This window comes from Protopterus annectens, chromosome 5.part0, assembly GCF_019279795.1.
Source record: "Protopterus annectens isolate FY-2018-M chromosome 5.part0, PAN1.0, whole genome shotgun sequence".
NCBI lineage: Eukaryota > Metazoa > Chordata > Ceratodontiformes > Protopteridae > Protopterus > Protopterus annectens.
This window is the reverse complement of record NC_056735.1, coordinates 652,498,407-652,511,964: the sequence shown is the minus strand read 5'-3', so window position 1 is coordinate 652,511,964 and position 13,558 is coordinate 652,498,407. Positions and strand designations below refer to the sequence as shown.

The 13,558-nt window shown below is 37.0% G+C and overlaps 1 protein-coding gene across 3 annotated transcripts in view; it reads left to right on the top strand.

Moving 5' to 3' along the window:
- The window catches only part of LOC122802732 (ankyrin repeat and SOCS box protein 9-like), a 553,320-nt gene that overhangs the window by 88,008 nt on the left and 451,754 nt on the right, over window positions 1–13,558 (top strand). For all 3 annotated transcript variants that reach the window (XM_044072497.1, XM_044072495.1, XM_044072496.1), the window contains one exon: window positions 6,058–6,165. In XM_044072497.1, coding sequence (XP_043928432.1) covers window positions 6,058–6,165 — 108 coding nt within the window. The remainder of the gene's footprint in view (window positions 1–6,057; window positions 6,166–13,558) is intronic.

Sequence of the window (13,558 nt, the reverse complement as noted above, 5' to 3'; positions counted from 1 at the left end):
GCAAATAATAAACTAAATATATTAGCACAGACAGAAAAACTTAGAAGATATGAAGATAAATATAAAGGAAAAGTACAAAATAAGCAATTGATGACCCAAAACAATTTTATAGAGAATTGTTAATGAAAGCAAAAGGGAAAAAAGAATAGACACATTTCGGAGAAATATCTGTGAAGAATCTGTGGAACATAGCAAAGATGCTGGATGGATATAAGAAGTAAAAGAAACAGTAAGAAGTTCAAATGTACAGGACATGAAATAGGATGAAGTAATGGCCAGAGAAATTGAAAGAAAATTAAGAAATGCTCATAACTGGAAAACCCAAGCCCAGATGCAATATCTGACTTCTGGCTAAAAGTATTAGATAGTATAAGATTTAGCCCTGAGTAAGAATTATATGTGCACCTTGAACAGTCACTAACTTGGGTAACAACTGGAAAATGATAGTCTTCCTTAAGAGCAAATTGGCAAGCAATCCTAAAAAATTATAGACCAATAACTTGCCTTCCAATGATGTATAAACTGTATACTGGAATTGATGCTGACAGAGTTTATAGTTATTTAGAAGAAAATTCAATCATGGCAGTAGAACAAATGGGTAACAAAAGAAAGTCATATGAAACAAAAGATCATTTGTCATTAAATAAAGTCATAATAGAGAATTGTAAAAGGGGAAGTATCTAAAATATGGCATGGATAAATTACTTAAATGCATTTTACCGCATCCCATATTTATGGATAAAAGAGTGCATGCAGATTTATACGATACACTCTACATTGAACAATTACATTACAGTGAGTATGAAATAGTGGCAAACTACTTTGCAGCTAAGCTATTAAAAGTGGGATATTCAGTGGTGACACTTTGCCACCACTGTTCCTTTGTCTTGCCTTTAACCCATTAAGCTGTCTATTTAACAAATTAGCTCACGGCAACAGTTTGGCTCCCAGACAACAACAAATTATAAAAATGTCTCATCTTTTTGTGGATTATTTAAAACTGCATAGATAATCAGACGAGGAGCTGAAAGCACAACTAGAAGTAGTCAAAACTTTCTCAGATGATATAAGAATGTAATTTGATCTTAATAAATGTGCAAAAACACCATTTAAAGCAGGAAAGCTACAGCACCAAGAAACTATCATTGTGAGTCAGGAATGTGATATAAAGGAAAGGAGTGTATACGTATTTGGGAACTGATGAAGGAGCAACAATGAAACATGAACAAGTGCAAATAAAACTCAGTAAAGAATATTTTAGAAGACTAAAATTAATACTGGAAACATCCATAACATCTAGGAACAAAGTCCAAGCTATAAACCTATTAGTTCTTCCTGTTCTAACTTATAGTTTTGAGGTGATTGACTGGCCCAAAAAGGTATTGGATAATTTGGACAGGAAAACAAGAAAAATACTTCACTCTCATCAAATGATATATAAAAATCTGTGTATACCAAGATTTTATATTCCTCATTCTGAAGGAGATATGGGCCTTCTTGAAAATGATTACAAGCATGTATCTGCAAACGCAGCACTGCATACATATCTGCTGGTCTCATCAGATCCAAACACAGTGAAAGTTTTGAAGCATGAAGACAACAAATCTAAGATGACTTCCCTGCTTAGTTTAGTAGAACCATATTGGTCTCAAGTGGGAAGAAAATCAAACCAGAAGTAGACAAAAATCAGGCAGCATATGAACGTGCCAAAAAACAAAAGGAAGAACGTAAGGAGAAGGATCAGATGAGAAAGCAAGAAATGTGGAAAAGGAGTAAATATTGTTTCAAATACAGAAAATTCCTGGAACAACCTCAGGTCAGCTAGGATCTGATGCAGGAATGGTTAAAGAGAAATACATTTAAACCAGAAAACAAAAAGTTAACATTAGCAGTCCAAGATATGTACACATTGGATTACAAAGTCCATTGAACATGTGGGAGGAATAGATAAATGCAGGTTCTGTAAAACAGAACTGGAAACATTCGCACATCTTGTTGCTGAGTGTGATACACTAATGGCAGAGGGCCTGTATACTGAAAGGCATAATAATGTGAGGAAACTGCTGCATTGGGGGTTGTGCAAACTTTACAGTACTGAAGTAGATAAGAAGCATTGGAAACATGACCCACAAAGCATTATAGAGAATGATGAAGTATATATCACATGGGATTTACCCATTACTAACAGAAAAAATAGATACCAGAAAAACAGATATAGTAGTCCATGAAAAGAAGACAAAACTAGCATTGATTACTGAAATTACTATACCCAGTGATTATGATGTCTTACGCACAGAGAGACGCAAAGTCATAAAATACCAGGATTTGCAGGCAGAAATTAGGGCAGTATGGAAAAAGGATACCTAGACAGTTCCAGTAGTAGTAGGGGTAATAATGGGTCCCATAAAAAAGAATTTACAGTCTTATGTAGATATGCTACTGATACATGTAACTCCATATGAATTGCAGGAGTCAGTTCTGGGCACATTGTGGTTGCTGTGAAGTGCACTTTTGGCTGACATCAAAGATCGAAACTAGCAATTTCATGAACTCTAATCATATTTTGACTTAGGAATGGGGTCCATTCCCATCATGGTAGGGGAGAGACATGAGCCCATTTGTAGTAAGCCTTAATAGAAGAGGGTCCACCTGAGCATGGTGTTATGTGAGCTCAATGCAATCTGCAAATTCGGGATTGAGAGGGGAAATCACAAAGTAAGGGAAACCACTATCTTTTGTCTTGGTTATGCTGCTAGGAGAAATAAGATCAATATAGGGGAAAAAGACATAAGGACAGCCTGTGCAAGGTATTCTCACAAGATGGTAAAGAGTTGATAAACAATTTAACAACTTCAGAGAAGTGGCTAATAGTGTAGCATGCATAGTGACCTTAAATGAGACAGAGGATGGTGGGATAAAGGGGTCCAATATTTTAAACAAGACGGTCAGGGCTGTTGCTGATTCTGATTCAATATCCTTTTGGAGCCTCTAGATGTTGCAAAAACGGGGCAGCAGCAAGCCTGATTATAATCAACTATATGGAAGTTATGCAATACTAGAGCAGCTGTGTAAACTCCTGGACTACACAATTAATAGGTAAAACTGTATTGCTATTTTTCCATAGATTTACAGTTTACATTTGTAGAAATGAATGTGTCCTTAGGATGGCAGGTTGACTTCTATGCTCACACTATGGCTTCTTGAGTCAGTCACAGAGTGTATTGTCACTAATGGTAGGTAATGAGTTTTATTTTATTGACTGATAGTTTTTACAAAAAATAATATAGGGAAGAAAGTTTATACTTGTTGAGTATGGTACAGAACGTTGCAGGTAACTGAGACTGCTAAAAATCACATGAAGAGGAAAGATAATGTTAATTGAAGTGCATAGTCTACCAGAGTCACTGAATTCCCTTTGGAATTTGCTTACAGTTACCCCAGAAAGACTACTTTTGCGGAAAAGTGATCCATTTGTTTGAAAACTGCCCTGTGCTGCTTGCAGAGTTTATCTACAAATATATCTACTTGTCCATAACGCATTATAAATAATTAAAATACCCAATAAAGCCCTCTATGCATAGACTTTACAAATAAGGGCATCATAATATCTCACTAGAGCAGTAGATGTGTTCAAAGCCTCTAAATCAGCATTCTGGAATTAGAAGACATTGATATAGTAAGCACAGGTATTTGTCTTCACAACCCTACAATGCTGCAAAGGTATTTTGTATGTCTAGTGTGACTACATGGCAATACAATTAAACTGTTCAACCACACTGTCTCTTCTCTTCATTTCTCCACAATATGTTGGCTCAGAAATCCTGTTACAATAGTTTTCTTGCTCTTATACACTTTGTTAATCAATTTTCTGGCTCCTATATGCCTTGCCAATGAATAGGTTTAGTTATATTACTGATTTTCACACATAGAGATGCACCTACTTTGAGGAGCACACAGCTAATGAGATGATAGCAGATCCACTAGGACAATAGGCTCATTTGAAAACAGTGCCTCTATTGAGGTTACAGCACTAACTGGAGAAGAGAGAGAGAGAATTTTTTATGAGTGGGAGGGAAGTAGTTTCTTCCAGTTCAGTTGATGTCTCATCACACTCGAGAAGGGTGTTGTGTGAGTTCAGTAAAAATCTGTGAATATAGGCCTGGGAGGGAAATCTCCAGGTAACTGAAAAAACAAGTATCATTTTTCTTGGATATGCTTCTAGGGGAAATAATATCTCCAGGGGGGGGGGGGACAAGACACAAAAGAAGCTTGTGTGAGGTGCTCAGACAAGTTATAAAACAGTTGATTAATATTTTTACAAATTCAAATAGGTGGATAATAGAATAGTGTTCACACTGTGCTACTCAGCCAGAATGACCTCAAATAACCTAGAGCCTTAACTATTAATAGTTAAAACTGCACTGATGTTTTTACATTGATGGTTTATATTTGTAGAAATTAATCTGTTGCTAGGATGGCTAGCTGACGTCTTTAATCACACTAGTTTCTTATGTGATTCACAATGTGCAGTGTGATTGATGGTGGGTAATGCTTTTTGTTTTTGAGAAACTGTTTATACTTAGAGAACTTAATCTGTTTCTAGGATGGCTGGTCAGCTTCTGCGCTCACACTGGTTTCTTGGGTGATTCAGAGCCTAGTGTGAATAATGGCAGATAAAGCATTTTGTTTTATGAGGGATGGTTTACTGAAAGTTTAAATTTGAAGAACTTAATTTGTTGCTAGGGTAGCTGGTTGACTTTTGTGCTTACACTACTGTTTCTTGAGTGATTCATAGTGTAGTGTGAATGATGGCAGGTAAAGTGCTTTGAGGGACAGTTTGTCGACAGTTTATGCTTGGAGAAATTAATTTGTTACTAGGATAGTTGGTTGGCTTCTGCTGTTTTAATATGGTTGCTTGGGTGACTCACAGTATGAAGTTTGAATAACGGTATGTAAAACATTCCTTTTTTGAGGGGCAGTTTTTTGAGGCGCACATGGCTCAGGAGGTGATTACAAATCTGCTTGGGAAGGTGAAAGAGTCGAAATTTCCCTTATTTGTAATTACCATTTAACAAATTGGTCTAGGTTTCCATTTTCACATTTTTTTTTTGTTAAATATGAAATTGTTTCTTGGCTGTTTGTCCTTACCCCACATTTCCAAATTAAATTTGTATTTTCGAGCTTAATTGACATATAAACTAGTTGAGTACCGAACACTAAAGGTGTGTGTGTGTGTGTGTGTATGTGTGTGTGTGTGTGTGTGTGTGTGTGTGTGTGTCTGTGTGTGTCTGTGTGTGTGTGTGTGTCTGTGTGTGTGTGTGTCTGTGTGTGTGTGTCTGTGTGTCTGTGTGTGTGTGTCTGTGTGTCTGTGTGTGTGTGTGTCTCTGTGTGTCTGTGTGTCTGTGTGTGTGTGTGTGTGTGTGTGTGTGTGTGTGTGTGTGTGTGTGTGTGTGTGTGTGTGTGTGTGTGTGTGTGTGTCTGCACATGCTCATATCTGCCTCCTGCAATGGACTGACACTCTATCCAGTACTGCTTATTTGTGTTACACCATGTCTGTGCCAGGATATGTTCTCCTGCAACCCTAAATAAGATAGGTTCAGTATCAAAAATAAATGAATGACATTTAGACGAAGGCTTTTTAACAGCACATAAAAAGTAGAACATAAGAATCATGCTTACATGGAAATTATTATTTGCAGTTTTGTCAGCACACCCATTAGGTATGTTATCCAACACATACCAGGTGCGTTATTCTCATGTGATCACAGACCCAGCAGTGTCTTATTCATCCTCAGAAAATGAGAATTGATTTGCTTACAGATATAGTTCTCTAGGAGACTTTATTTTTCATATTAGTTAGTGCCTACATAGTATGCCCTGGTTACACAATATATATTTTGTATTTTATTTTAATTAAATAATATTACATATATCAAATAATTATGCCATGTTATGCTGCTTGCCTTGCTTGTCAACATCTATTTTACAGAAGGCATGCTATGTTGGGTTTAGTTTCTTTTTTCTTGAGAGCCTTTTCTTTTTTTCCTGTTGTTTTAGGGTTGGCATGTAAATCTCCTTACAGCATCTCGAGTATCTCCTCTTCATGAAGCTTGCCTTGGAGGTCATAGTTTATGTGCTAACTTCTTAGTAAGACATGGTGCAGATGTAAGTATTAATATTTTCAGTCAGTACAGCAGAGGTGAAACATTGTACTATATCACCATAAAATGTCAAGATGTACCCAACGGGGTGTGTGTTACTTTGTAAATAACGCCCATGCAGGGGTGTTATGAAGCCCAACACCAGGCTGTACATCCCTGGAAGGGCATTATTTACACAGTAACACACACCCTGGAGGGTATTATTGTGCTTACAGAATGTGCTGTGTGCAAAATTGTTGTGTTTTATTTATTTTATTACTATATTATTTTTTATATATTTTGATGTAAAATAGTTTATCCACTGAATGTTTCAAAGTTGCTGTAGTATATGTAAATGGTGTTGCAGGAAGCATTTTACATCCAAAATATAACATTTAAAAAAATCCAGATATTGACTTTAAATTTTGGCCCCTTACTTCTAAAATGTATGGTTTATTGCCAGTCATTGGGGATTGAAGTCACTAAATATGACATACATTTGACTTTCAGACTTAATTTCCTTCAGAAAATTCATGCTAACACAAATCCTGTTATTTAAGCTACTTTGTAATTTTATAAGAGTTTCTGAGCCTTTGTTTCCCCCTTTATTTCAGGCTTTAGCCTAATGGTTAAGATGTTTGCCTTGCAAACACAAGGTTCAGGGTTCGAGTCTCACAAGGGACAATTGGCTAGGCTTAAAATTGCTCGCAAGGGCAATTAGCTTAGTACTAATCTATGAACCTATATCTTGAGCTAAGAGGACAAGAGCATAATGGCTAAGATGTTTACCTTACAGACACAAGGTGCAGGGTTTGATTCTCACATGAGATAACTGGTTAGGCTAAAAATGGCCTGAAAGGACAGTTAGCTTAATACTAACTTATGAGAGGTATGCAAAACTTTTTACTCCTACTGCCACTGGTCGATTGATCTCTCTCTCATACACACACACTTGCGCTTCAGAAAATGCATGCTAACACAAATCCTATTATTCAAGAAGTTTTGTGATTTTATAACAGCAATATTTAAAATGTGTTCCTGTTTTGAGCCTTTGTTCCCCTTTTATTTTAGGCTTTATCCACTTATTTGGGGCTAAGGGGTTGAGATGTATGCAAGCCAACTGCTGCTGCTAGTGCTCAATTGCTTTCCCTCTTCAGTCTCTCACACTCAAACACACCTTGCTTTCATTCTACCATGCATGCATACACTTACATACAGACAGAAACATAAACACACACACACTTTTTTTCTGTTTCATTTAGTTTTTACCCTCGCTAATCAGCGAATGTAAATTAAAGGTTCGATCGATCTCGCTTTCACTTACATGCACACGTACACTCATACACAGTCATAAACACACAGACAGCAAATTTTTTTAATTGTCTTTATATATATATATATATATATATATATATATATATATATATATATATATATATATATATTTTACACTCACTGAACAGCAAAAGCGCTGCTTAGCAAGAATTAGGTTATTTTCAGTCCGAGCTCCATGGCAGCTTGATACAATGCCGTGAAGTGGCAGACTCATTTTTCTCTGCTAGAAAATGTTCATTCTCCAATCAGGGTGTCGATCAACAGGTTGCCCATTTTCTAAACAGAAACAATACACACTAATCTGAAAATTCCAACATGAGACTTTGGTTATAACTTATACATTAGTGAAAGCAATGATATCAATATTAATGTATGCATTAGTGAAACCAATGACCACAAGAAGTAACCTGTTCAGTAAGAAATGCACTGTCAATAAAAGGATTGTATTTGGTAAGACACTGGTAAGTAAATGAAATTGGCTTGAAGACTGAGCACAGCAATAATGCAAAATAAGGCAACATTTAAGACTGAAGATATAAAACACTGACTGTAAAGTTCAACATTATTAGAATGCAGTTAATTTCAGTATGAAATGCTTCAAGCTAAATGTAAGAGCATGAAAAAAATAATTAAACAAGTAATTTAGGAATTTACAAAAAATGTTTGGCTGGGAAAATATGTACAGATGTCAAAGTCAAGTTTTAAATATGGAGCAGCAGAATATCAGAAATAGACTTGGCCATTCTGCTGATTAACTTAAATAAAAATCAATTTATGTATTTTCTGCATAAAATACTTTATTTATTTTTCTCAGTGTTTAAAATTCTTTACATTTTTAACTTCTGTGTTTACATAAGGAGACTTGTTTCATGAACTTTTCCTTCCTTTTGCGAATACATTCTGAATTTGTCTCACAGTCCTCTGTCAGTCCCTTATTAAGAAATTTGTAGTTGAATAGCCTAGGCAGTATGTATGTATGTGGCATATTCTATAGTTTTTCAACATCTCTGCAAAGCTCTTTCTAAGCAGGTTTGCACAGTAGCAAACAAATGACAGTACTTTAACTTTGGTAATTAATGATGCTGTCATTTGATCCATTTTAAGAATATTATATGGTCGCGTGGGTTTCCTCCGGGTGCTCCGGTTTCCTCCCACATCCCAAAGGCATGCTATAGGTGGATTGGACACTCTAAATTGGCCCTAGGTGTGAGTGCGTGTGTGTGTGCCTTCTGTGTAAGGTTGGGCTCTGGGCTGGCAACTCAACACCGTAAAACTCCACTGACAATCATGAGCGGACAGGTGATCCGCTGTGGCAACCCCTAACCGGGAAAAAGCCGAAAGAAGAAGAAGATAATGAAAACATATAGTTTGGATTCTGATCAGTGTTGCTTAGATTAACCTTTTTTATTAGTCAATAAATTAAATAAACTCTTCAAATAGCAGTACATTTCTCGTTCTTTAAAGACAAAAAATGAGGGGCTGCTATGTACATGTGAACTGAAAAGGTTCCTAGATTTAAAAGTGGGCTAACATCTTTTTACTAGTAACTTCAAAGTAGTGTGGGTCATAACTATTATGACTAGTGAGTTAAGTCTTACATAGACAGGGCTCCTATGCAAAAAAATATTGGATACTTATGATGTAAGATAATGTCTTCGAAGAGTACTGCTGGGGCAGGCAAGACAAGACTAGCTGGAAAATCAAAAATGCAATCATCAAAACAGCATTTCTCTGAATGAAACAAATGAACAAAATGTAGGCAGCATATTGCAGTTAATGAGCTAGATTTCAAAACATTTTATGCTCAGCATAAGACTCTGTCACAAGCTTATATGGTTTTATGCACATTAACAATTCCAAAAGCTGGACTCTGTGGTTCTTCATTTTGAAATGCAAATGAAAAGTTGTGCAAGCCACCATGGCAGGCATTATGAGTAAACGTGATTCCAAAACGTAATAAATGCTGCCCTGAATCTGAAGCAAGTAATAATTGGTGAAACATGCTTGAAATGTTTGAAGTGTGCCATGCTGAGGTACCCTGTCATTTGCATTGGTTTGGCTCACATAATGGTGAAAGGGCTCCACCAGTATAGAAGTCCAGCTGCAGTCACACCCAATTTACAATTTTTCTTTTGTTTAATTGGTTAGTTGATTATGATTCCTGATGTTTTTGTTTTGGTTACCTGTATCTGCTCTACTGTACCTTCATTTTTAAAAAATAGATACATTTATTATGTCCCCTTTTCCACTCTGCTTTGCTACATTTCTTTTTGGGTCTTATTTCTCTGTCTTGGGGTTGGTTATATCCATTTCTATGAAGGCTACTGAATATTTACTTACTCCCCATCCTCGCTTGTATATTACCACCTCCGTCGTCTCTTTTTTCTCACTATAGCTCTGTTTATCTCTGTAGTTCTCTTCTCTCCTGTTCTGCACAACAGCATGCATTTAGTTCATATTTAATTGTTTGTTACATCTATGTAGGTCCCCTTATGACACTGTTTCATGTTTTGTGGGGCTAAGAACCATATACAGCATGTGATTCACTAAAACAGCATGTTTTGGAATTGTATTATAAGATACATTCTTACTGTACTACCTCAAGCAGTGGTGAACCTATCACTTGTTTTCCTTATGACATCCCAGATTCTACTATGGTATTTTCTTGGTGGACTTCTCCCCTGATTCTAGAATCTGCTGGGGGGGTGTCAAGTCTGGTGACAATGTACGCTGCTACCTTCCTGGCAGAGGCAGTCTGCAAAACTGCTTTTTATCTTTTAGAATCTGGCCTTCTAAAATCGTTCAGTACTGTATGATTGGCCCATGTTAGAGATGATGTTGACACATGATATCAACAGTAGATCAAACCAGATAAAATAACACATTAAGAATGCAAAGCTTTTATACCTTCCTACCTCATGCACTATCGGGATTCATACCTTCCTACACATATTTTTCTACACCAGAGAAGCAATAAACCACAAAAACAAACACTTAATCAAACAAATTCTAGGTAAATGTTATCCTCTGTGACACAAAGGAAATACTGCCAGCCCAGCTAGCTGGACTTTTGTAAATAATTATATGTCATTTGAGAATATTAATATAGTTTATATAAAAAATGTAACAAAAGGAGACACTGCCAGCCAAGCTATCTGGAATTTTGTAAATAGTTATATGGCATTTGTGAGTACCAGCATAATGCAATTGCTTGTGTTACCAAATGTATTAGAACTATATGTTATGTGTATATTAGACTACTGGTACAGAAGTGTGTGTTGAACAGGGTTTGTATAGTACTCAGCTTCAAGGATGTGTCTACAGTGTACCATACTGGAAAAGAGCAGAAACTATATATAAACTATATACCTGTGCAAATGTATGTTTTAATAGTAGAAACTGGAACATACAGAGTTAACTTGCAAAACGTCAAGAAAATAAGTTGAAATTAAATTGTTTTACGATAGTGTTATAAAAGTTAGTTTCAATGCAGTAAGGAGACATGATGTCTAGAACTAGGGTGCCTTCTGCATTGTTTTGTAAGTGTTTTATTGTTTTATGTCTTCTAGCAACTGCAAACATTTGAGAGAGGTGTATTTTTCACACAGATGTTAAAGTCAGTTAATTTCTGACAAAAGGGGGTTTAGCTTGGAAACTGAAGTCAGGTGACAAAAAATGTCATCCAAGTTAACCCAGCAGTAATATTTGATATTAATTTAAGAACTCTCTCAGAGAGAGACTGTGCATTTTGTATTTTGACTTGGACCTAGCAAGAACATCCACTCATCATCACCATCTGCACTTAAGATTTAGGGCATAATATCTCATTTAGATATAGACAGGAGTATAGCAAAGATTAGTTTAGATGTTTTCTGTATGTATTTGAGATTGTCCTGCAATGTTGTTTTAAAATGTTTCCTGTGATTTTGAACTCTGAAGTTACTGTGTTGATTCTTGTTCTTTTACTGTTTATAATAATCTCTGTGGCTGATATTTGTGAGACATATTTAAGCTCTTAGAGTACTTGTATATCTGTTTGGTGACACTGTACAGGCCACTCCAATAGCCTTGCTTGGTCAGACTAATATCTCAGATTAATAGTAACATTACACAATAGGACTGGACACCCTTTGTAAGGGCCTTGTAGTACCTGATAAGTAAGGGGTTCTGGTGGCAGTGATAACTACCCTATAGTCTGGACAGAAGGGAGCATAGCTAGTAAACTTGTGCCACCCTTTCCCAGGTGTGTGTAAAACAAATCTCCAAGAGTGTGTGTGCCAGCTACTTGGGCAGGGACACAAACCACTGGTTGGACAGAGAGAGTGCTAGAGGACTTGGCTTAGAACCTTGGCTAAGTTCTCAACTCTATAGCTGTGCCTGTGGGGAGTCTTATTGGGGATCTGGAATAAGAGGGAGAAACCAGCCCCAGACTGACTGTGATCTCTGTGTGCTCTTAAGAGAAATTGAATTTTAGTCAAGTCAAAAGTCAAATAAAACTGTATTGTCATTCATAACTACACAGCAGTGTAGCTGAACAAAATTACAATGCTTCATTCTCAATACAGGAAATAGTTACACACACAGACAGAGAAAAATTAATAAAATATCACAGTAGAATTTTAATAAGTAGCAATTTTTAAGTAAAATAGGAGAGCAGTGACCCACACCCATCCTAGAACAGGAGACAAGGAAGACCAGGAACAATATGAAGGTAATATTGTCAAAGTAAAATTGAAACAATAGCAGCATATATATGAATAGACTAAATTATTGCACAGTTTGTGTATTGTACATTCCAGTCCTTCACTGTGTAGGTGAGTGACCTTAGTATTGCACCAAGTTATTGCACATCCATAAAATAAGCCCCTTGATAGGCTAGTTGTGTAACAGACATCATGGTTCATTTTTCCCAAGACTTCAACAGTCTAATGGAGAGTGGAAAGTGTTTTTATAGTCTGGTGGTCTTACAATGCAGGGTTCTGTACCTCCTGCCTGAGGACAGGTGAGTGTACAGACCCTTGGCAGGATGTGTTGGATCGCTGGAAATCTTTTTGGCCCTGTTGATGCACCGGCATTTGTGGAGATCCTCCAGAGGTGTAATTGAGGTGCCAATGATTCTTTCTACCAACCTTACAACTCCCTTGAGAGCCTTCCAATCCTGATTGCTACAGCTCCCATACCAGGCTACAGTGCTGTTGGTCAGGACACTTTTAATGGTGCCCCTATAAAAGGTCTGAAGTATGGAGCTTGGTAATTTTCCCTTCCTAAGTTTCCTTAGAAAGTGCAAGCTTTGCTGAGCTTTTTTGACTGTGGTGGATACATGGACTGACCAGGATAAGTTCTCTGCGATATGAACACCCAAGAGCTTTGTACTCTTGACAGATTATACTGTCATCACTTTCATCACCAGAGGTTTGTGTGGTACTTGAGATCTTCTGAAATCAACAATCAACTCCTTTGTCTTGCTGACATTCAGTGCTAGATTGTTGCTGTCCCACTCGACCAGAAGTTGATCAATGTCTTTCCTGTAGGCCTCCTCTTCTCCGTCTTTGACCAGGCCTGTAACAGTGGTGTCATCCATGAATTTGAAGATTCTATTTGTCTCATGTGTGGCTATGCAGTTATGTGTCAGCAGAGTGAAAAGTAGAGGGCTTAAGACACATCCCTGTGGTACTCTTGTGTTCAGGATGATACTTCCAGAGCTGTTGTTTCCCACACAAACCTTTTGAGGCCTTTCAGTAAGGAAGCTCAGAATCGAGTTGTATAAATGACAATCTAGGCCCAGTTGAAGAATCTTCGATATCAGATTCTGATGGATGACAGTGCTGAAGGCAAAATTGAAATCGATGAATAGCAGTCTTGCATAGCAATGTTTGCCTTCTAAGTGGGTCAGTGTTTCATGGAGAGCTAATCAGATGGCATCTCCTATACTGCAGTTTGTTCTGTATGCAAAGAGCTAGTGAGATGGCATCCCCTATACTGCGGTTTGTCCTGTATGCAAATTGCAGTGTGTCCAGTGTCACAGGTAAGATTGAGGCTATATGATCTTTGACCAGGCACTTCATTACCATCGAGGTTAAAGC